This window comes from Chiloscyllium plagiosum, unplaced genomic scaffold (assembly GCF_037043375.1).
Source record: "Chiloscyllium plagiosum isolate Xiang-an unplaced genomic scaffold, Cpla_swu_hap1 HiC_scaffold_22, whole genome shotgun sequence".
NCBI classification, from domain to species: domain Eukaryota; kingdom Metazoa; phylum Chordata; class Chondrichthyes; order Orectolobiformes; family Hemiscylliidae; genus Chiloscyllium; species Chiloscyllium plagiosum.
This window is the reverse complement of record NW_028270160.1, coordinates 26,677,747-26,703,355: the sequence shown is the minus strand read 5'-3', so window position 1 is coordinate 26,703,355 and position 25,609 is coordinate 26,677,747. Positions and strand designations below refer to the sequence as shown.

The 25,609-nt window shown below is 38.0% G+C and overlaps 1 protein-coding gene across 4 annotated transcripts in view; it reads left to right on the top strand.

Moving 5' to 3' along the window:
* The window catches only part of vti1a (vesicle transport through interaction with t-SNAREs 1A), a 334,105-nt gene extending 315,533 nt beyond the window's left edge, over positions 1-18,572 (top strand). The window contains exon 9 of one of the 4 annotated variants that reach the window (XM_087998891.1): positions 15,575-18,572. Coding sequence is in view for 2 of the 4 variants with exons in the window: in XM_087998889.1 (XP_087855015.1) it covers positions 15,575-15,668 (94 nt within the window). In the remaining 2 variants the exon portion in view is untranslated. The remainder of the gene's footprint in view (positions 1-15,574) is intronic. The other 3 variants (XM_087998893.1, XM_087998889.1, XM_087998890.1) reach the window with 3 other exon arrangements.
* The last annotated feature ends 7,037 nt before the right edge of the window (positions 18,573-25,609 follow it).

Sequence of the window (25,609 nt, the reverse complement as noted above, 5' to 3'; positions counted from 1 at the left end):
CCTGAGAAACTCAAATTAATTTAGAGGAAATGTTAACTGCCAAAATGGATTTATTATAATGCGTAATCATGTCATCCTGTGTTATAATGTTCCCAGCTGTGTGTGTTTAAGTATCAGTAACAGTGAAGACTGTTCTCAGAATGTATATAACTCCATTAAATATAAAGGTAACTTTAGATCAGATCATATCTTCTGCCAAATGTGCTTGTTAAACTCCCCTCCCATCTGTTCCCTACTCACTTGGGTAGAGAATACAATAAAACAAATATTGACTGTAGTTATCAACTAATGAATGCAGAGTTACTGCCCAAAGTACAGAATGAATCTTTGGAATTCACCATTGACCTCAATTTTCAACTCTTGAGCACATCTCTAAGTCAAAGAGTTTCATGATGTACAAAAGTAGCCAGTACTTGTAGATTATTAAAAAATTCTCTGTAGAACAATAAAATCACGGAATAGTCATAAAAAAAGCTCTTCAACTCCATAGTTTGCACTGATGTGAAGTGGCTTTGCCTTTGCATTAACCCAAACTATATAGTGTGCTTTGGATTTAAAGTTCTCAGATTTAAGTTAGGAAGTAGATTGGCTCCAGTTTGGTTGGCACCGAGAACTGCAACTACACAAGTGACAGTTCAAAAAGTGTACAGGCAGCCAGTTGGTTAGGAACTTTTTAAAACTTTATTTCTAATCTTTTTAATGTTAACAAAGGACCAACTGTTCTATGAGCATGTTAACATTAAAATTCAACTGGCAGTCAGATGTTGGCCGCAGAGCTGTACATATTTGTGCTTGCATCCAAGCACTGAGCTCTATTTTATTTATCAAAGATCAGTGTGATCCCAGCAATTTAACCCATGTCAGGCAGCACCATGTGGCAATACTACTAGTAGTATTTCAGTAATGGTATCCAAAAAGACGATTGATGCCTGCATTTGAACAGTAAAATAGTAATCTCATCTTGGCACTCATACTCTTACCACTGGAATATATGATTAACTATGTCACAGGGCTGTAAAAAATGTGGTTCTCTGGAAAAGCGATTTCATTATTTGTTCCGATTTCCCAGAATTGGTCTCCTGTGTACAATTCCTTTCACAGCTTTTGCCTTCAGGCAATAGAACAGGATTGGTCATTTCTCTAATCCTTGAGGACAATATTTAAGATCACTTGCCCTCAACAGTATTTTTCTTAGTTTGTAGGAAAATGCCTCTGTAACCTGAAAGGGTATTTGAATAATCTAATTCAACAAAACCTAGTATGAGTATCAAATTTGGTACAACTGTTGAACAGATGCTGCAGTCACAGTGGATGTTGTGTATCTGCAGAAGCCACAAATATGAATTACAGCTGAAATGGTAAAACAAATAGTCAGACTGTTACGTGATAGCGTGATGTATTGGTGAATTAGAGCACAGCAAATCTTTGCACAGTAGCATGACATGCACCTTTGCCAGCAGTGCACGTCTTTGCTGAATTCTTGAGCTCCACTATCAGGAAGGGTCACAAAGTACTGCAGAATTATGACCCCTAATGAGATTTCAATACTTAGAAAACAATAAAAATTTATGAACTGCATAGTTTCAGGGTGTAGTTGCATGGTTATTGTTACGCCCTTTCAGCAAACGATCCAGCTGTTCTACGAGACAGCACAATTTTATTCTTAAGAACCTAGAAGACTGCATATGAAGTGTGCCAAATATTTTCATATTTAACCTCGTGGATTATTCCATTCATCATGCTGTATACCAGTTCTCACTTACTTTGTCACACTTTCCACCACATACTTAACTGTAACTAATTCAATCATTATCTAATTTCCTTTGAAGTCATTGATGTTACTGCATGATGACTTGTTTGCTGTATCCCTGTTTACTTAGTTATTGGCCCTCTCTCATCTTTGTATGTTTCCATTGTTTCCCCCTTCTTGGTATACATGTCTTGCAAGGGTTAAATGAACCAACAATGTTTTAGTGTAGCAGACTGACTCACTAAGTTTGAGCAAAACAAATCTCTTGGGATTTCCTGGGTACGCCCTCATGAAATGTTTACAGAATTTTGGACCTGTTGTATGCACTTCATTAAATGACGGGGGATTGGATAAAGGGACATGGCACAAAGTGTAGGTGCGGTGCAACAAGTTAGTGAGACAAATATGCAGGTGAAATGTTACTTCCTGTTTGGCTGATGCCCTGTAAATTGTTCCATGAAAAGCAGTCTTTTGGCATATCATCCAGTGTTGAATCAGGCAAAATTTAGAAGTATTGCAAGAAAGAAAGTAAATTTGTGTTTCCTTTTTTTTAAACACAGTGTCAGCAAATAATGCCTATACTGTAAGGTTCAAAAACAGGCTTGAAAATGGCTTAGATTCTATGCTCCATTAATCTGAGTTTCTCAAGTGCAAAGAGAGCACTTAATTCAATTCTGCTGGAAGCTGATGGAAAATTGCCCTTGACTTCAGTGATATTTGTTGCAATATTTTAAGAGAACTTCAGCCCTTGGTTTTGACTTGTTAGACCAGAAAAATAGTTAGCAGAAAATTGGGCTCAATGGGAAAATGGCCGTATAGGCTGAAATCCCAGTTCCTGCAGTAGCATTGAACCTGTAGTCATGCCATTAGCCAGATGGAGAAAGTACTCTATTATTCTGTTTTACTCTCTCCCTACTTCCCTCCTCTTCTTTGCCTCTCATGTCACATTTATTAATTAGGCTTATCAAAATTGGTACTAATCTGAATATTTTCCAGTACTTTATTTAAAAGGGTTTTGTTCCTTTACAAATACATGCATCAGCTGCAACAATGCAGGAATCAAAGTGCTGATGTGGCAACGCATATGTTACAGTAATATTATAATATGCACTATTTCTATTCAAGTCAATGCATGTTATTTCCAAGGCCATGGTATCTAGAGGAGTCATTGTATTTCAAGTATCCATCACTTAGAGTCATAGTCATACAGATGTACAGCATGGAAACAGACCCTTCAGTCCAACTCGTCCTTGCTGACCAGATATCCCAACGCAATCTAGTCCCACCTGCCAGCACCCGGCCCATATCCCTCCGAACCCTTCCTATTCATATACCCATCCAAATGCATCTTAAATGTTGCAATTGTACCAACCTCCACCACTTCCTCTGGCAGCTCATTCCATACATGTACCACCGTCTGTGAGAAAAAGTTGCCCCTTAGGTCACTTTTATATCTTTCCCCGCTCACCCTATGCCCTCTAGTTCTGGACTCCCTGACCCCAGGGAAAAAACTTTGCCTATTTTGTGAACCTGTATAAGGTTACCCCTCAGCCTCTGACGCTCCAGGGAAAACAGCCCCAGCCTGTTCAGCCTCTCCCTATAGCTCAAATCCTCCAACCCTGGCAACATCGTTGTAAATCTTCTCTGAATCCTATCAAGTTTCACAACATCTTTCCGATAGGAAGGAGACCAGAATTGTACGCAATATTCCAACAGTGGCCAAACCAATGTCCTGTACAGCTGCAGCATGACCTCCCAACTCCTGTACTCAATACTCTGACTAATAAAGGAAAGCATAACAAATGCCTTCTTCACTAGCCTATCTACCTGCGACTTCACGTTCAAGGAGCTATGAACCTGCACTCTAAGGTCTCTTTGTTCAGCAACACTCCCTAGGACCTTACCATTAAGTGTATAAGTCCTTAATGTATTTACTTTTTGAGATAAGCTGACAAAAACTGTTTCTGCCTTCTTGGTAGAATTTAAAAATGCTTCTACACTTTCGAAAGGAAAAGTAGATATGTTATTTTGTTTGATGGTTTTGAAATGCAACTCATTTGAAAAAGAATTATTGTTTTAACTAATTTGCCATTTTATGCAGGTCAAAGACGGACTCTTTGAATAGATCAGAATTCCTCAAAAAGAGAGGACCAGGAGAGAAGATTATAGAAAAGAGTTTCACATATGGTTTTATATGTAAGATTAAAGGAGAATAGGATGCAGAAAGAAACAGCTGTATTTCTAACTTTTTTTAAAAGTAGAAAATTGCTTCAATTTACTGAAATACTTTAAGTAGATTGTGGAGCAATTTTCAAAATCAAGGTCCTGGAATAAACGTTTGCATGTTTGAGAAGCAGGAATGGTCAGTTTGGCTGTAGCCATCATCTGACTCTGTCTATCATTTTGAATGATGTGGAGGTGCTGCTGTTGGACTGGGTTGGACAAAGTGAAAAATCACATGACACCAGGTTATGGTCCAACAGGTTAAATTAAAACACTAGTTTTCGGAGTGCTGATCCTTCATTTTGAAGCATTATGGGAAGACAAATATGACCAGTGTAAATGCTGTAAATCTAAGATGAAAATAAATGATGCTGTAAATAATTAACAGGTCAGGCAACATCCATGGAGAGTGAAAATGTTTATAAATGGCAAGTATGACCAGCATTTCTTGGTTTTGTGCCCCAATATTACCCCTGATAATTTGGTTTTGCAAATTAGAAAATACTTAGGAGCAAAACTGCACCTTGGAATAGCTTCTTTGTATGCTCTTTTGAGAGGAAAGATCAATTAGAACAAAGGTACAAGTGTTGCTTAGTGCAAACCTTTCTGACTTTCTAAATGCCAATGATATATTAGTTCAAAAATAACTAATCAGTCAAAAAGTTCATTGGAACATTGACTGCACACATGACTCCTATTAGTTCAGTGAGTAAATATACGGTAATGAAGACAACCGGTTGTGATCTCTAGACTGATCTGAAATAAGTTGCCATGAACAGCACCATCCATAGGAATGAACTTTACTTCATTGGGTTGGTTAAGGGATAATAGCTAAGAACACCAATATTCTCTGATAGGAAATGCTTGATCTGATATTCTACACATGCTCACTACATTAAGAACAGTCAAGCCAAAGGGCTGTGATTCACAATCCAGCATCTTCAGATATCTCTCAAATGCAGTAGGCTCATGGAAAGAGTCAAACACCATGGACTTGCTGTAGAAGTTCAGCAGATCTAGTAGCACCTATGGAAAGAAAGCAGAGTTAATTATTTGAGGCTAATGACCTTTCTTCAAAACCTCAGAGGATGTCAGGGGTCGATTTGGATGAGCAAACCAAGATGTGTTGTATAAGATTTTGTGTTCTTGTTAAGTAAGGGCAAGTTCATTACTGTACGAGGTAGACCAGGAATAGACAAACTCTACTCAAATGCAAGTGAGCTCACTCTATTAAGCAACACCATCACTTATGTTCACCTATATTGCAATTATGTTGCTGTTTCAAACTTTTTCAATGATGTATGTATGAGAAGAACCTTGAATACAGTTTTGTTAAAACATAGATTTGTTAAATATAACCATTAGTAATATTCATTTCATCTGATTCTTGTCTGTCGAATTTGGTAATCTCATCTGTAACATGAATAATGCACAACAGATTGCTATAGCAACTCTGGCTTAGGGATGGTTCCAGTAGCCAAGTATCTCATCCATAACTGTTGCACTTCTCCTGGAAATGTTGTAGACAGGAATATGTCCAGTTTGGCAAAAATAAAACAAAGAAGTGTGGGTGCTAGAGATCTGAAACAATCAAAACCAGCAATTGCTGGAGAAACTCCGCAAGTCGGCCAGCCTCTGTGGAGAGAAAGCAGAGTTAACATTTTGAGTCCAGTGACCTTTCTTTGGAAAGTTCTCCAGATTGTTTTGTTTCAGAACTAGTTTGGCTAGATGGTGATGCTCTTGATGACTGAGTAGTTTCTAACAGTCACTGTTGAGGCTCGTAGTTGAACAATGACTATTTTGCAAAACAGAGGAAGGCAACTGCAATGTGGGACAGATTTCCTACTCCTATACTAAACTCTCAAACTTGATTGAGTTTTTTGAGGAAGTAACCAATAAGATTGACGAGGGCAGAATTATACACATTGTTTACATGGACTTTAGTAAAGCCTTTAACAAGGTTCTGCATTTTGCGCTGATTAGAAAAGTTAGATCACATGGTATTCGAGGTGAGTTGCCAGTTGGATACAAAATTGGCTTTTCGGCAGGAGACAGGGAGTGATGGGGGAGGGTTGTTTTGGACCAGAGGCCTGTGACCAGAGGTGCTTCACAGGAGTCTGTCCTGGGTCCACTTTGTTTGTCATCTAAATCATTTATATAAATAACAATGTAGAAGACCCATAGTTAGTGAGCTTGCTGATGACACCAAACTTGGTGGTATAGTGGACAGTGAAGAAGGTTACCTAAGATTACAGAGAGATTTGGATCAATTGGCTGAAGGGTGGCAGATAGAGTTTAATTCGGATAAATGCAAGGTGTGGCATTTTAGTAAAACAAATATGACAGGACTTATAAAATTAAAGGTAAGGCCTTGGATAGTGATGTAGAACAGAGAGAGACCTAGGGGCTCAGGTGCATAATTCTTTGAAGTTTGCGTCACTTATAGATTCGGTGGATAAGAAGGTGTTTAGCATGCGTGCTTCATTGCTCAGACCTTTGAGTGTAGGAATTGGGACATCATGTTGAGGTTGTATAAGACGTTGATGAGGCCTCTTCTGGAATACTGTGTCCAGTTGTAGGCACCCTGTTATAGGAAGGATATTATTGAGCTGAAAAGAGTTCAGAAGCAAGTTGCCAAATTATAGTCAGGAATGGAGGGTTAGAGTCATAAGAAGTGTCTGGAGAGGATGGGACTTTTTTCACTGGAGCATAGGAGGTTGAGGGTGATCTTATACAGGTTTATAAAATCATGAGGGGTATAGCTGAGGTGAATGACGTGTCGATTTTCCCTATGGTGGGTGATTTCAAGACTAGGGGGCAAATTTTAAGGTGAGACATATGTGGAGCAATTTTTTTGTACAGAGTAGTTAATGTGTGGAATGAACTTCCAGAGGAAGTGGTGGATACGATGGCAGCTATAACATTTAGAAGACATTTTAAATAAGTACATGAACAAGAAATGTTTGGGGGGATATGGACCAAGCACAGGCAAGTGGGACTAGTTTAGTTTGGGAGTATGGTAGGCATGGTCTGGTAGGACCGAAGGGTCTGTTTCTGTGCTGCATGACTATGACAGTATTGAAAGATGTGGGAAAAATCAATACTGTAGAAGGAAAAAATGGGTTATTGAATATTTCTATCAATTCTGTTAATATAATTGTCAAAGTATAATTCACTGTAGTCTGTGTTGTTGGCCTTAAGTTGCAGGCAGACAGCATTGCTGTGGCTGTAGTTAGCCCCAGTTATTTACACCTGTGAAAAATAGTGCATATGTACTGCAGAGGGCACATTCTGATTATTGTTCTGAGATTCAGGTCTAGACAGAGCAGAAACCTTTGTATCGTCTGAGTAAACGCTGGGGAGATGCTGGGTTTACAGATCCAGCCAATCAGCATTGTGGCCATAAAAGCCACCCACTCGTCAGGTGCTGGGAGACTGCAGCTGCAAAATTTGCTGGAGGCAACTGCTGAAGTTCCCAGAAAATGCAGAGAACAGTTCTTAGCAAGATGTTTGTGTGTAAAGTGCCTTTCCACAAAAGGTCCCAATTGTTCCACTGATGCCTGAGCAGATTATTAGCTGCAAAACCTGAAATATTTATGAAAGTTCGCTTTAAAAAATGTTTTGAAGCCCCTTTTTTCTTGTATTTTGTAATGCTGCTGAATTTTTATTTGTTGTGTGTAATACATCATTTTCAATGCATTTGATCTGTAACAGACTAGAAAAAAGATGGAGTTTATATGTTTAAAGTTGACATTTTGATCCTTATCACTGGTGCTGCAGCACGAGAGGTATGACATGTATTGGTACAATAGGAGTGCAAAAAAAATACTGTTTTTAGGGGAAACATAAAAAAGTCACATTCAAATACAATATTTCAATGTTTAAAAAGCTCAGTCAATAAACATTGGTTTGTTCCAATAATACTGCTGTATTAAACTTGATTCAGTAAGGCAGCAATCCCTCTATTTTGCCTGCTCACATGGGCACACCTGAAGCACATCACAGCCATGTCAGTCAGAATTTTTTTCTTTCTTTGCACCACCTGTGAAAAATTGGATGAGGCAGCACAGATTCTTTGACCTAAGTGGATCTACCAAATTCAATACTATTATTTCCCTCCTCTCTCAGATCCAAATTTGAGAGATTTTAGCACCATCAAAATTTTTATCCCAGCAAGGTCTCTAGCAGCAGGCTAAAAAGATTACTACACTAAGAACTCTCAGTGTATTTTCAATTTTACAAATCTCTAAATTACATGGATGTTTTTCTGTGCCAATAGATTAGAAAAGGAAACAGAACTCAGTTCTGCAACATAAGCATTGCGAAATGACAGCAAAAGCTGTATGCTCTTTATCTGCTTTGGAGACTCAGTTAGGTTACATTAAAAAGGCAATAATTTCCCACTGAGGGTAAGCCAGGTCTGGCCACAAATACATCCTTTTGATTTGTGTGTCGAAATTTGCTCTTAAAGGAAATCAGGTGTCCTCTTAACAAGTTAAATCACATTTGTCACATCAACATAGCTGAATTTATCTCTGTTTAAAGCAACTGATTTATTATCTGTTTAAGTATAAATTTTGCAATGTGTAAACACTGGTTAATCTCCCTCATCCCGGACCTCAGCCCACCCAGTCCATTCTCCACCAGCTTCCTAGTAGGAAATTCTTTTAAAACTGTCAAGGATCAGTTCTCTAAATGAGTCTCACTGGTCTATCAAAATTGTCAGGTTAAACTGTTATTGGGTAGTTTTGATCCCACTTTACTGTGATTTTATATGCTTTATTATAGTTACAAAAATTTCCACTTCTCTCACAATTCTTCAGTTGTGATTAGTGTCACTGGCCTTGAGCAATTTCATATCTGAAGCCATTGTCGCCCCCTTCTTCCCACTCCCCAGTGAATGAAAAGGCACAGTTCAAGTCTTTCAGTAAATAGTCTGTACTTTATCTCAGAAAGCTCAGAGTAAAATAACCAACTAAGGACAATAAAGTCAGCACACCTTGCTGTTTCTCTGTCATAGTTTGGCAGCCACAATATTGCTGCATGGAATCAATTTAGATATAAAGCTTCTTTGCAAAACATACTTAAAAAGTTTCTCTTTTAGGTCTGCTCATCTCATTTTCTCTATTGCAGCATTTGCAGACAGCTTTAAATTAGAAAGCTGCAGATAAACATCAAGAACAATGATTTAGCTGTATCAGGGGTCTAAAGGAATAAGAACCATGAAGACATGGTTTGTGCTGCAATGTGAGTCAACAATAAATTGCAACTTTTAAAATAAAGTAAAAATTATGAATTGTAAATGATGACTTCTTGATTCAAGGATTTCAAATGTGGGCCATTCTGAGTAAGTTGCTGAGTAAAGCCAATTGTGTGCAGCCAAACTGAGCAATGTTTATTTCCACAAGAAAGTATTTCATTATGCCAGTAATTTAGGGAATGAAATTCCTGTTTGACTATCTTTGTGAGATATGTCTTGGGTCTCCCTCTTAACCCTTGAACTCTCTCACCTTTTATTAAGATATGCACTTGGAGGAATGATGGCTTTTGTTTTGAAATACCCAGTTTGTTTCCATGTATAGGGAAATTCTGATACAATATTTAGGATATTTCTAGAATAGAAATGCTTGTAATTTATGCAGCCACATGTTGTATTTATGCCTTATGCCAATGTCCATTGATGAGCATAATGCTTTCTATTTAGACATCCAATAGCATCTGCTTTAGGTAGATCTCATCTGCAGTCTATAACTCAAATTCTTGCTGATAATTCCATCAGCAAAGCAACAAGATTTCTCCTTAACAATGAGAGTTGAGGACTGGGAAATAAGCAGTGGAGTGACTGTCAAGGGGGCTGAATTAAAAGTGGGTGAATTCAATGTTAAATTAGATACAGAAGAGAGAGAAAGAAACATTGGATTGTGAGAGTAATAGAAATTACAGAGGAAAGCTAAGGGGAAAAAGTAAACATTTTTTAATTTTATATTTTTAAGCTCTCCAAAAACAATTTGCAGACTAAAGGAATAAGATTCTTTATTTTTATAATAGCTTTCCAAGTGATTGGTGACCATTAACAATTATCAAACGATTAAAAGTGTATTTCCACTACTGATCATGAGATTGAACTATCTGTGACGGGTTTTGTTTGTATCTATCACACAGCTGCAGCAATTTTGAGATATTAAGTACACATCAGTGTGGGGGAAGGGAGCCAAAGTGATGGTGTCCCTGTCTCTGGCTCAGAACAATCATGTTCAAGTCCTGTTTGCTCCAGAGATATCTAATAATGTTTCTGAACAGGTTGATTAGAAAATACCTACACATCAGTGGTGAAACAGTGAAACATTGTTCCCATCGTCAGCTCTGTAAAAACAATGCAACTTGGACAGCATCTTTTGGGTACTCAGATTTAACAATGCAGTTGCTCCTCGTCTGAAGTTACAGTACAATTATGTTAAATAATGCTGAACTCCATTAGTTTGAGTAAGATCCAAATATATTTCCCTTTTTAATTAATCATAAGTTGCCAGCTCATCTGTGCCACCCCATCACCATAGTAATGTAGAATCTTTCAATCTTTCAAATATTATAAAAGTACGTTTTGGGATGAATTTATAAGGCATTTCTAATCCATGGAATAACATTCTGTATGTTGATGGCAGCAGCACAACAGAAGCCCTAAACGCAAACAAAGGGCAGCCATGACCAGGTACTAGAACAAGTGAACGCAAGAAATGTACTGAGTGGAAGAGTCATGGCATCTAACACTGATCTGATTTGCAATGTGCCATTTTGTACCTCATTACTCTGTTAACTGATTCCCAGCCAAACATTTTAGCTGCATAAGGGGCCCGTCACCAGTGTTATTTAAATTGCTAAGCATCCAAACTCTTAAGTGTGGTGGTTTTGTTACATTTGCAGAGTTAACAAAACTGCTCTGAGGTGTTATTGGAGGAGTGTTGTGAACTTTTTTTTCATTTCAAGACTGACACTAAATCATGACAAGAAGATCAAAGGCATTGTTTTGACTCTAGGAGAAACCCTCCTTAAGTTGTGACCCCTCTTATGGTGGTGAGGGGGGACACGATAACAAAATCAAAAATATGGGCAACAGTAAGCCATTTGGTCACTCAGGCCTGTATCACCATGCAATAAGGTTATAGCTGATCTGAATTGTTACCTTAACACAGGGTTCCTCTTTCCTTCCTGTGCCCAAATCTTTAGTTTTCATCCAGTTATGTGTCCAGGTTGATGATGGTCAGCTGTGCCTCCACAACCTTTACTATCATAATACCACAACCCTTAGCATCAAGCATTGAGAAGACTCCTTTAGGGAAGAAGAGGCAGGTAGGGGATATTCGGGAGCCATTTGCTCAGGTTCAGCTGCCCATGAGTAAGCACAAATGTTCTTCTTTCCATAAGATGTCATCCCAATGTCTCAACTCTTCAGTTGCTCCAAAGTACCCTACTTTTCAATCCATTTCTGTGCATCAACATAGCGTTCACTCAGTCAAAACATTGAAATGAATGTTATTCCATAGCAACAACACTAGAATAATTTAAACAAAACACTGAACAAATAATTTTTGTGTATTCCCTTAGTGTTTCTCCTCTGTGTGACTTTGAGTGTCACTGTGTGACGCTGCTCTAGTGTCTGCACTGTAAATCATGAAGGACTGTTGGCATTCATTGGTTAAGACTTTGGTGGATTACCTCAAATAGCAAGGCACTGAAAAAGCCCAGTTTCAAATTGTACCTCAAGCTGGGTGGCAGCATTCTGGTCTGGCAAGAACCAGCCAAGAGCATTGGCAGAGTGGCCCTTTATGAGGTCTTTTGAAGCATTGCTGTCAAGGCCTCAGGACTAGAATCCAGACATTAACTTCCTCCCATACCCTGCAGAGCAAGTGATTCAACACATGCTGAGGAAACTTTGTGCCTTTCCATCTACAGAATGAATTAACCTCCTCGTGACAAACCAGAAAACCTAAAAGCCTTCTCTGTTCACTGTTTCACCACTTCCTGTGCTTTTGTTTCTCTCCAAGTCTTCCTCAGAAAATCTGCAGAACCTTTAATGCATTGAGTGCAATTTTCCTTTTAAGAGGACAAGCTGCCTTTGACAGATATAATTGAAATACCATGGTAGGTGGGCACACTGTTGAGCTCATTTTAGACTGTGGAGTCAGCCAGCAATGTGTTCCATGCCAATCAGCAACCTGAAATGGTTTGGATGAGGATCAGTACAGTTTTTATATGCTGCCTGTTTCAATGATGATGGGTCATCATCAACTGGCCATCTTCCTTCCCTCCTCACGGACAGAACCCTTTTCTGAAAAAAAAAGAGAAGTGTATGGTTGTCGCCAGCAGGTGACCATCTTGACCAATTCCATTTTTGAGGTGTACAAGAGACTATTACCATTTTTACTTTGCTGCAGTCCCCACCCACCACTACCCCGACCCCTGCCTGTGAAATAACAATTCTTTGTTCAATGCACTTTCTCAAATTCAGATACATCTGAAGCACAAATTCATGCCCAATTTCTTCGGAAACAAATAACATATTGAGTTCTCCAGTTTACAGACTGCGCCTTGCCCTTTTGTGGAGGACATTTATTAAAAGTACACTTCATTCTACCTGCCTGTGAGAGTAGATTTTACAGACTTTTACCAAAGCTTCTGCAGTGAATTATTTCTGTGGTGGATTAGCAAGTTTGTATCAAGTGCTGAGTGCTCCTTTGATATTGGCATACCAGGTTAATCAAACCAGTTGTGAATATATGGATTTGCCTTGTCATTTTTCTTTCTGCTCGCCTGCAAAATGTTCTGAAAATTTTGTTGATTTATTCTGGCAAAAAAATTGATTTCTATTATATCAACCATCCATGGCCTTGAACTGAACTGATGATACAGAGGAATGCAAAGCATAAGCTATCTATGAGGAAAGGCTTGTTGCCTATAGAGCATCCCAAAGAAGCAATAGTGAAAATATTAATATAATATAAGGAAAAATAGCAAAATATGAAGTCTACAGTTAATTAAACCTTTGTCATCTCCTTTATCTATTCATTGTTACAATTCTGACGACTTCAAGTCTCTTTAAAAATCTATACTAAATGGTTTAACTACAAGGCTACCAGCATTTAGATGGTCCTTGAAGAACAGTGAAGAAAAGTGAATGAAATAGTTTAATGGAAAATGAATGAAAAATTTGATGATGTGATCTTTCTATTAATAGCTCAATGTGAAGCCTCCATTTTGTTTTCTTAATTTATTGTCTACAGATAGCATTTTCACCATGTCGGGCGGCACAGTGGCTGAGGTGGTTAGCTGAGGTGCGTTTCAGCACCAGGGACCCAGGTTTGATTCCACCCTTGGGTGATTGCACAAACTCCACACAGACATTCTCCCACTGTCTGCATGGGTTCCCTCCGGAAGCTCCAGTTTTCTCCCATAGTCCAAAGATGTGCAGGATGGGTAGATTAGCCGTGCTAAAATTGCCCATTGTGTCTAGGGATGTGTAGGCTAGGTGGATTGGCCTTGGGAAATATAGGTATGCAGCGATAGGGTAGATAGTGTGGGTCTGAGTGGGATGCTCTTCAGAGGATCAGTGTGGACGTGATGGACCGAATGATCTGCTTCCACACTGTGGGGATTCTATGATACAGTATTTAATTATCACAACTTTAAAATATTATCAGTTAATATGATGCAAGGTAAAGCAGACTTATTTTCTCTGTGCTCAGATTTTTATATAGACCTCTTTTTAAAAAAAGATGAAAATGTATCTTTTATTATTATAATAAAATGTCTAATAATCTGCTGAGTGTTAACCTTAATTATGTTTATGGAATACTTTTAGTGTAATTATTATAGCATATTTTGTATTCTGCAACCTTAAGACAAAAGTAGATATGCTAAATCAGAAGGAGGATGACAGTGAATAAAAACACCAATCAAAAATATAGAAAGACTGAGTTCATAGAAAATATTTACATCTCGTAAGACATTATTGTTCCTTGAGTCATCTTAATGCAAACTTTAATGTTTAATGAATTGGTATCATTCTTTTCATTACCTAAAATACCAAATGAAAGAAAATGCCACTGATAACCTGTATATCCTTCATCAAATGTATCTATTTACAGTACTCACCTGCTGTAACTAAGGTAACAAAATAATCTTGGTTATCTTTCCGAATCATATCTGCACACTGTTTTTCAAAACATATATGTTATGATAGTTCCAGAATTCCCTTGTTCAGAAGCAAAAGTATTCATATTTAGGTTTTGTATACAAGACAGTAGCCTCGTAAGGAAATAGTTATGTCCAGGGGAGGTTTTTGTGCAGTTTGATGCACTTTAAAGCTGCATGTGTAAGCTAGTAACAGGGAAACTGAAGCTTTAATGGAGCAATGCTTCCTCTGTTTTCGTTCTTTTCAACTTATGGTTTGGTTCTAGGAATCCTTTTCTTGAAAACATTGACAGTACACCAGGTCTGCAGGCAGGTTTCATTATGCTGAAAGCTAAGAGCATTTACACATTTCCTTTGTTGTTTCTGTGGTCTGGGCACTGGCTAGCATTGGGGGTTGCTGAAGGTTTCTCTGTTGATCCTTGCTGGCAGCAGTCGTCAGATAGCAAGATGGATCCAGCCCTTGCAGTGAGTGATGAATGGCTACAGAGGTGGTCATTCATCTCCTGCTTAGAATGTGGACAAAAACTAAAGCAGTTTTGCGGAAGACATGTCAGCAAATGTGATAATTTTGTAACCTGTCAGTAGGACAGAGAGCAGCCCCTTTGGAGTGTCGGGAGGAGAGCATTACTGATTTGACAAGTATCATTTGCAATCAGCTCCACGTTTCACTTGTTTAGTGAAAAGTTATGCCTTCCACATATTTTTTTATTTGCTTCATTTGTAAATATAAGATATTAAGAACTAAAAGCAGAAAATGCAAGAAATGCACAACAGGTTTATCAGCATGAGTAAAGAGAAAAGACAGATTAATATGCAAGGTGTGTAGATCTTTGATCAAAACTATTTTGCCAAAGGTTTCCACACCTGAAACATTAACCTGACTTGAATCTTTTCAAATGATGGTCCAGACCTGCTGTGTATTTCCAGCATCATCTGGTTTTATTAGAGAATTTCAGCATGTGCAAATTTTTCCTTCTTTTCTATCTCTACTGGGTATTTAAGAATTTGACATCCATATAATCGACAATAATTGGATACTTGGTATCTTTGTGTACTTCATTTTATAAGAAGTGCAATGTACTAGTGGCTGTGTGTTTCGTCTGTTTGTTTAATGTTCACTTTGAAAGTAATTTTCAAATCAGGAGCTCGCTGTGTTCAGCAAACAGCAGGAATTAAATCCAATATGTGTATTTTCATGTAGAAATGTAAAGGTATAAACGTGCTGCTATTTGATACCCCAAGCTTCAATACTATTCAGTAGTTACATCTACATGAGCACCTTCAGTCTGCATATTATGACATCTTTGATCACTAGAGTTAGCTGAATAAAGATTTTATGTGTTGCAAATTCTAATGTTTTTACTTCTTTTCTTGTTTCCTTCCTCCTGTCCCCCTTCTAAATTCCCTGTCTAGGATCATCCAGAACCGGATCCTCATGTTTATCCTGGGTGCCATCATTCTTCTCACCATTGTGCTGGCCATTTATTTTGCTGTCACAGGCCACTGATACGTCTCTATTCTTCTGTGATTAATAACGACAAACTGCTTGTTCAGTGTAATTAGGACAAATTGGTCACATGAATCATCTTCTTGCACTGACAGATTCTTCTCTACTGTGCATCGACACCAGTGCAAGCCAGGCAAAAATGTTTTTTTTGTAGCATTGTTTGCTTATTTCCTTTTGTTGTTGAGAAGGTGACTTTAGTGAAACTGGGATTGTGAGGAGTTACTGCATGTTCAGTACTAGTAGAAGGAAAGTAGAATCATTTCAAGTCCTGTTGTGATGGGATTGTATGTTGGTGTGCTCCAGACCTTTGTGTATGTGTGTACAATCTGTCAACAGCTTGCAGGTTATATCTACAGAGGATAAATGATGGGTAACTGTGGTTAACTAAAAAATAAAACATAGAATGACGCCCTGACATGCACAATTCCCAAGTCCAAAGAACAAGTAGATTGCTTAATTCCTGACGTCATATTGATTTAGAATTTAAGTATACACCTAATTAATGATTGTGACACTCCCTCTCCCACAAATGCATCATGTAACATTATGGAAAATGCAGTCAAATATTTAAAATAAAATTGGAAATAAATCACTAACCTTCAGGTCTTTCTTGCAGTAATAAAATGCAATATAATTAAAAGATGCTAAATTGCAATTAAAATATTGAAATATAAATCAACATTCAAAGCGTTGCTACTACAATTTTAAATGCTTCATATAAAGACAAAAAACCCAGAGCATGCCTGACGTCAGTTCATAGCTACACGATGAAGAGCATTTGAAATTCTGTTTAAGGCAGGCTGAATTGTCTTATTTTGGAACTGGCTTGGTGGGGGGCTTTCTTTGCTTTTGCTTCAGAGCTGAGAGCTTCAAAGGCTGAAATTAATAGTGAACAAAATTGTGCAGATCTGACCATCCCATGTGGGTAGAACCCATTGAGGTTATCATTATCTTAAATTCCACCAATTCGACAAACCTCATCAGATAATGACCTCTATATTTTTTATTACCATGGCAGCACAGATTGTCAACCCCACAGAAAAAAAAATTGCATTCTTCACAATACTTTTTTTTTCTCTCCATTTTTTTAAAACCTGTCAGATCATTTCAGTATTTCAAACCTGAAGAAAACAGCCTGCCTGGAAATGTATTTGAAGTTGTAATAGTGTCAAAAAGTCACGGTTGACTGACAGATGTCAGTCCCAGTGGACCTCATTAAATCATAAAAACTTGACAAGAAAATAATTGTGCATCAGCAACAACCTGGCTGCTGTTTAAACATTTTATTTTGTTTCATTATTAGGATCAACTATTTTGTTCATTAAGAAATTGCATTAAACAACAGTTTTGTGGCTAATGATCTGTTCTGGGTTTATGTCTGTTTTCTTTAAACATCAGCTGCGTCATGTGGTTTCTTTGCAGTCGTGCTATCATCTGGCAGAGATCCACCACTCAGAGCTGCGGGTGCCATTGGAATATAAAATGGATTATTCATTACCAACCTCCTTGTGACTTATTTGGTTTCATGTAGTGGTTGAGGGTTTCACTGTCTTCTGCGGAGAAGATGAAAACTTGTCAAAAATAGGTTATATCTTATTCTCGGGGCAACAAAATCAGTGGGTACACACATGCTTCAATGTTTAATGAATGCAGATTTTAACCCCTTTACATGACTTTGACTGTGAGCTCTGCATCGACAAAGAAACCTCACTTTAAGAAAGAACTGGTAGTTAATTGGCAATCTGGAAGTGTGTCATGATTTATAAATTACTGCTAACTTTAGGTTATATTTTCTAATAATGAGATATATCAAAAAATCCATACATATTTATACACTTACATTTCCACACGTATTAAAAAAAAAGCAGGCTTAATTATGTGTGAATTTTGGCATTATTGTAATGACCGTTTGCAGTTGAACATTTTCTGGGCATTTATTTATTCAATCGATTTTGTACAAAGAGCTATGGAATCTGTCTTTATGTTTGCTTTCTCTTTGGTGTTCCACATTAGATGTATGGAATGTGTACTTTATTTAATATATCAATTACAGTGTTACATTCCAAAAAAATGAAGTGTTTGTGTCACCTTTTTTCCTACTTTATACTGAGTGATCACATTTCAAAGCCTGCACTGTACTATACCTTAAGTGTTTTTTTCTTCAAATTCAAGGATTTTGATAACCCAAGTGGATATATGCTGTCTATTGATTTTTTTTTACAATGACTCCTGGATAACCTATTTTCTCATTCATTTTTAAAGTGAACTCGTGAGATTTTAAAGCAATTCTGCCCAGACTCTGAAAATCAAAATCCCTCTTTGACCCCTGAAATTCTAATCCCAGCATAGATCACAGTTGTTGAATATTATCTTTTTACAAAGCTAGTAAAACAAAAACGTCCAAATCACTAGATACACTAGGTCATGACTATGGCTTTAATTAGTAATGCAAAGGATCATTCTTTATTATTTAAATACATCAAAAATGATACTGTCTTTATTTATTTATATTTAGTTACAGCATTTCAGACTGTTCAAAACTTGTTATGAATTTAGATATATATGATTATCCAACCCACAATAACTTGTGCATTCTTATAAATAACTGTATGGCTGACACGTATCTTTAGATCTGGCAGCAACATCTCACTGCATAAAGCCTAACATTATATTCACTCTACAGGTCAATAAATAATATGTCTATGACTTTAGCTGATTATATTTCTTGCTCATTTTGCAGCATTGATCCATTAAATTACACGGTAACAGGAATGGGCCATTCAGCCCCTTGAGTCTGTTCTGCCATTCAATAAGGTCTGATCAAAAAATGACACCATGTTATTAATATCCATTTTAATTGACTTTGTACTATTATATAATAAACACTTTGGAACACTCAGCTTTTTATCATTGTAAACAGCTCAACTTCTTTTGTCAGTCATGTTTGTCTTGAAAGAAATGTAGGAATTTTTTTTATAGGCCAATACAAGGATGAAATTGTAATGATTTGTAATGATTCATAGTGCTCTCCAAATGAAAGATTTCCAAGAGCTGGGCATGAGATGAGTTTCAAACTTTTGTTTCTGCCGACCACATTCTAGCTCACTAATCTAAGCACTAGCTCTACCTCACAATTTGCATGTGTTCTGAAAACTTCAGTGAAATTTCAAGGAGTGGACATATGCTAATATTCAAGCGTATTGTGTGTATGTATGGTGTATAGAGAGTATTAAATAAAGGAATACAAGATACAAAAAATAAACAGACATATCATCAGCCCATTGTGATTTCGATAGTATTGTCTAATACGGATTTCAATATTTCAAAGGAATACCCTTTGGCCCATTTAGACCAATTTACTTGCATTTTCCTAATTTTATTTTCAAATATTTATCAACATTTCCAAAAGCTATAACTGGTTCTATTTCACTAATATTTATAGTAATCAGAACTACTCTTTCAAACTTAAATATGTAACTTCGCCATTTACTCATTTGGTGTGATCTTAAGTGTATAGTTTTCTGGTCCCTGACTCCCAAACCAGTGCAAATAATTTTTCCTGGTATCATTCATTTTTGCATGCTCCTACCTGTCTCCATCTTACATAGAGCAGATCCTGGGTTGGATTTTATGGAGCCTGTTGGAATACCCATGAAGGCAGGCAAACATGGAAAATTACATGGATTCCCAGTGGTGGAAAAACTGTAAGTGATGAAGTCACCTTTGGGAAGGGAATAAAACTGAATTTTTGCTCAATATGCTTAATTGGCACTTATATTTGACTTAAAAGCAATTCAACGTGATTTAATTCCACATCCGTGATTTGCTTAGCTCCCGCTCATTGAACATGCCTTCAGCAACTTTCCCAGTGAAAGCTGGTGACTCATGGCTTCCTTGTCTCATTGTGTGGGTCTTTTGGATTTCCAAGAGACTGGGTTCTCTAAGTCACAGGATATATGATTGATCTTGGAGACTTTTTCTGTGTGTAAAACCTTGCTGTAATGACACACTGAGAAATGGAGCTGCCTAAAAGGAAATTCAGAACCCAGAAGGATTAGATTAGATTAGATTACTTACAGTGTGGAAACAGGCCCTTCGGCCCAACAAGTCCACACCGCCCCGCCGAAGCACAACCCACCCATACCCCTACATTTACCCCTTACCTAACACTACGGACAATTTAGCATGGCCAATTCACCTGACCTGCAGGTCTTTGGACTGTGGGAGGAAACCGGAGCACCCGGAGGAAACCCACGCAGACACGGGGAGAACGTGCAAACTCCACACAGTCAGTCGCCTGAGGCGGGTATTGAACCCGGGTCTCTGGCGCTGTGAGGCAGCAGTGCTAACCTCTGTGCCACCGTGCCACCCACTAAGGACTGGGTCCAGAATTTAAAGGGGCAGTGTACGACTCCTTGAAGTTACATCACAGATCTGAGTCCCTAAGGGGTAGACATTTGTGAGGAGAAGAGAGTGGTAACATAGCCCATTCCTGTAATATCCTCAAGCACTGGAGGGGAAGCTCTGGCTGGACTGTGATATCTCAGAACCTATGTTGGACCTCTTGATGCCACTGAATGTTCTTTTATGAGAGGTGTCTTCCCTGGCCTTAGAAATATCTTTTTGGGCTGTAGCAGCAGAAATAGAGATCCTGAAAATGTAAACAGCAGAACTTTATGTAAAAAGCCTGCAAGATACTTACAAATTGAACATGGGAGTTAGCTGCCCTTTAAATATGGTGCCACTCCTGCACACTCATCAGGCAATGTGGATTCCTAACATTGTGATTCTATCCCCATGTGATACAGCAGCAAGCCCACAGCATGTGCATTCACGAGTCTACCACCACTGAGGGGAAGTTCTGAAGAAGAGCTATGTCGGACTTTGAAAACTAATTCTATTTCTGTCTCCACTGATGCTGCCAACCATGTCAAGTTTCTCCAGCATGCTCTTTTTATTGGCACGAACCAATGGTGCTCAACTACCACAGACCCACGCCAGATCCTCAAGGACCTCTGGGACTGCTATCCGGTATCTTGATGGTAGGAGTGAAAACAGCTCCTCACTTCCCTCACCCTCTTAATATCTAAAGCCTCTAATTATTCATAAATCAGCTGAACAAATCTCCTCTGCAACTATGTCATTGTCTGGAAGTCTTAGGGACCTCGGAACAAAAGTAGGTCACATCACCTCTCAAGCCTGTCACCTAGCTCCATTGATATGAAATTTCCTGGAAAATGTTTCCATAACTGCATTAAGGAAAGTATCACTTAACCAACTAACTCAAACTGAAACATTGCTACACACCATCATTTATTCTGTACCAGTTTCTGATTCACCTAAAACCCACTTATTGCTTCAGCTTAGCTTCCCTCACCTCATGCAAGAGACCAGAGAGTGATGTTTAATCCATTTGCACCTGTTCTACATGGACAAAGAATTGCATCCAAAAGTATAGCATGACACGGTTCAATTTTTTGTAATATTTTTTAAAAGTCCTTCCTCCTAGAAGAGGAAAGCTACCACAATTGTTTCTTTTGTGAAACATGCTGGCTTGTAGTTTCACTCATTTGAAAAGTTTAACTGGGGACAAAATTCACCCAGAATCAGTATCAATGGCACAAAAGATTACAGAACTTTGACTGAAGATTACATTTTGTGCAGTCAACTTTTTGCCCGAGTTAAGTATCATGTGAGAAGCAGGCACTGTGCATAAAATTGGTCACTTCCCCAGAGTGAATTAGACACCATTGCATGTTTTTGTTAATTATACTTGTTTGCATGGCTTTTGAGAAGGTTCTGCAGGATTTTCTGGCTGTAAAAATGCGAGTAAGTTTGTTATAAAAGATTTTGATTTACTAAAAAAAAACTAGCTACAGACCTGCAATATAACTTAAAATGGCTGTGTATACTTCTTAAGAGACATTTTCAGCAGTTTAAAATTGGGTTTCTCGCAAGTGCTGAATTTGAAATGCTTATGTATTGTGATAAACACAATTCGGCTCTCTAACATCAAGTTCCATCCAGTTACCACTCAAATGTACAGAGTTATTTTCAAAATCAACTACTTTTTTCCAATAAAACGTGGATATTTTAAAATGCTGTCCAATTGAGTTCATCAAGGGTGGATTTCGTATTTGAAGGTAAGCATATGCACTTGAGCAAAAGCACAAGAATAAAAAGCACTTCAAAACTGACACAATTTGTCAATTGAACCCAAAGCAGAAACTCCACTCCATCACACTTAATTTATGTAATATTTGAAGCTGTTAAAGAATGGTTTATGTTTCATTACATCAAAAAAGGCTTAACACAAGATGGTAAATATGTTCCATCATTTCCTTGACTTTTTCACCAATTGGATCTTTATGCCCAACCCATTCAGCCTCTCTGTTCTGCCAATCAAATTGACCCTGGTTGATATTTATCTAAAATTTGTTTATTCGCTTATGCACTGTGGTTACTGTTTGTCTCCTGCTAATTTTTCATTCTTGCATGTGCTATTTAGGCAATCAGAAAATTTCAGCGTGGAAACCATCATAAATTATGTTGGAACTGAAAAAATTCTAGCTCATTAAGTATGTACAAAAGGTTGTCCTAACATGCACTTTGAGGATGCCACTGCATTAAACCAGTTCATTAAAAATATTAATCAACCATAGATATCTATTTTGGGTGCCCTGTAACCAGCTTCCCAATCATACTACCATACTCCTTTCAATGTTGTCATTACAGTGTCTCCAATTATGTCAATGTACTTTCGATGTGGCATTTTATCAAATGCCTTTTAAAATCTGTGCAGCAAACATCTGCATTTTCTTTATCATTGGACTGAGATTTCCTCAACAGAATGGGCACCTGTAAATTTGCTTCCACAAAACAAATTAGGTTCTCCTAAATTGATCCATGTATTTGGGTGGTGGGTGCCTGGAACACACGGCCAGCGGAGGTGGTGCAAGCAGGCATGTTAGCAATGTTTAAGATGTATCTTGATAGATACATGAACGGAAGGCAAACAGAGGGATAGAAACCATGCATGGGAAATAAGTAGTGGATCTAAATAAGGATTAGGAATCGGTGCAGGCTTGGTGGTGAGCAAACTTGTCTGTTTCTTTTTCTATTCTTTGAACACAAGTATTAATTAGATGGACAAGACCTCTGATCTTCTGGTATAACTTTTACATTAATGCTTTAAAAAGTGTTCAGTCTTTGGTGTTTCTGTTTAGATTTTTAGATTAGATTAGATTACTTACAGTGTGGAAACAGGCCCTTCGGCCCAACAAGTCCACACCGACCCGCCGAAGCGCAACCCACCCATTCCCCTACATTTACCCCTTTTACCTAACACTATAGGCAATTTAGCATGGCCAATTCACCTGACCTGCACATCTTTGGACTGTGGGAGGAAACCGGAGCACCCAGAGGAAACCCACGCGGACACGGGGAGAATGTGCAAACTCCACACAGTCAGTCGCCTGAATCGGGAATTGAACCCAGGTCTCTGGCGCTGTGAGGCAGCAGTGCTAACCACTGTGCCAACGTGCCGCCCCTTCAACATCAGAACCTGACATCTTTACCTCGTTGAATTCCATAATATTTTTCCCAGTATTGTCTACTATCAAGCAAATAAATATAGCTGTTCTCTTCCCATGCACAGATTACTAACAACAATTAAGGTAACTTATGAAAGGGCAGAAAAAGATATAAAGATGAGCACATTTAAAGAGTTGAACAATATTCAGTGGTACCAGATGATGAGAGGAGGTGATCATTTAGCAAGGGACATAGCTTCGAATTCATAAAAGGAAATTTGGAACCAAGATCAAAAAGTCTTCCTTTTCACAACAGTGATTAAACCTGATGTCATTTTAAAAATAAAGAATTCAATGCAGTTATGGTGAAAGCTGAATGAATTAAAATAGAACAAACAGCCTTCCTTATCTTAATGTATCTTATGAAATGAAGATGTGCACATTTGTGCTGTGAAATGTGCACATCTTGTGAAATGAAGAGATTCTCATGGGAAAAAGAACTAGCAGTAAGCACTGTTCGTATGGTACAATGTTAGCTTCCTAATCACACTGGCCTCCATTAGCACCACAGTTAAGGCATTACAATTATCTTCAGTGCACAACAAAAAAATAACAGTTCCAATGAATATTTAGTAACTCCTGCAGGTAAAGAGGCACATGTAAATCTTTGATAGTGACTGTGACAACTCTTGACAATCTGCACATGTACACATCAAGAATGGCGAGTCATACAACTATGTTGCTCTCACATAGTTGTGCTCACCTTCAAGAAGTCATGCCTCCTCAGCTAGGATCAAGATCTTCCAGAGAGTTGGGGAACAGATGGCTCTTCAGAAAGTTTAATAGGCATTACCTTCAGCGAAGTTGCAGTTCAGAATATTTTGCATTTCCACAATGTTCAGTTGCTTCAGACATCCATTAACTGAATAGTGGAAAGCAATGACACATTGGAGGTATTACACAGAGCCAATTTAAAGGACATTCTGTGCATGGATTGGCTGAATACCCCATAAAATGCAATGAAAATCCAGGGGCAACAGGAAGTGAGTTACTCTTTGCTGGGTAACCTATAGGATATTGATAGTGGGAGATTCTGCAATATTAATGCCGCTGAGTGTCAAGGGGAGATTGTTAGATTCTCTCCTGTTGGAGATGTTATTGCCTGACAATGTGTCACTCAAAATATTACTATTCACTGATCAACCCAAACCTGAATGTTGTCCAAGTCTTGCTGCATATTGGCATAGAGCTTCTTCAGTATCTGAGGAGTTGTAAATGGTGCTGAATGTTGTACGATAATCAGTGATCTTACCCATTTCTGACATAATGTTGGAAGAAGGTCCTTGATGCTGTCGTCAGACCTATACTCTGCCCCGATGAACTCCTGCAGTGATGTCCTGAGTGATTGGCCTCCAACAAGCAAAATCCTTTGTGCTAGGTATGACTGCAATCAGTGGTAAGGTTTTTGCTCTGATTTCCATTGCTTTTGTTGGCTCTTTGATGCCATATTTGGTCAAATGTTGCCTTCATGTCAAGGACGGTCACTTTCACCTCACCGCATGAAGCAAAACTGAAATAAAATGAAGAGCCGAGTAGCCTTGGTGGAACCCAAAATGAACATCATTGAAGGGGAAGTATGGGCTAAAAAGGTTCCTCTTCCAAAATCATGGAGTTTAAGTTTCTGTTAAAATTAATTTGTAAAATCATAAACACAAAAATCTTCCATGAGCCCATTTTATTTGGCAACATAATAGAGAATAATTGTTTCTTTCTACTTCCTTGCTATTAATAAGTGTTCCTTGATGCATCGAAGAGTGCTAATTGGTGCAGTTTTCTTAATACAGTTGAAAATGTGTTTATTCCCAGAAATGAATGTGACCAGTGCTCTCCCTGTGAGTAATATGATTTATACACTCAAAAATTGACTCCATTAACCCATACTGATCCATTTACTAATTTAATTGACACAGCTTTTTCTTAGTAAATATTTTTTGGTATGTAAAGTTTTAAAACATCCCTATAAGTATCCTTTGAAAAATAAGCATAATTTGAAAAGTCGTCCTGATTTGGTGGAAGTTTGCAATTTTAACTTGTGGACAGGGCTGGTTTTGTGGGTGGGGCCAGAACTGAGTGAATTGAATCTGGAGCCTGTGTAAAAGATGTTGGAAAAAAATTCTAATATAAAAGATTTGGAATACAGATATCAATTCTGTATTGATAACACTGCTTTATCAGTAAATCCTGCCCAGTAAATTTTGATCCTATGTATGCATGGGCTATCTCTCAGAGGGGACTGATGAAGTACATATCACTTTGATTCTGACAGAATTATCATAATATTGTTGCACTGTAATGAGTAGATGACCCCAATTGGTGCAATTGTGTTGAATGATTCTCCAATGTTTTGTC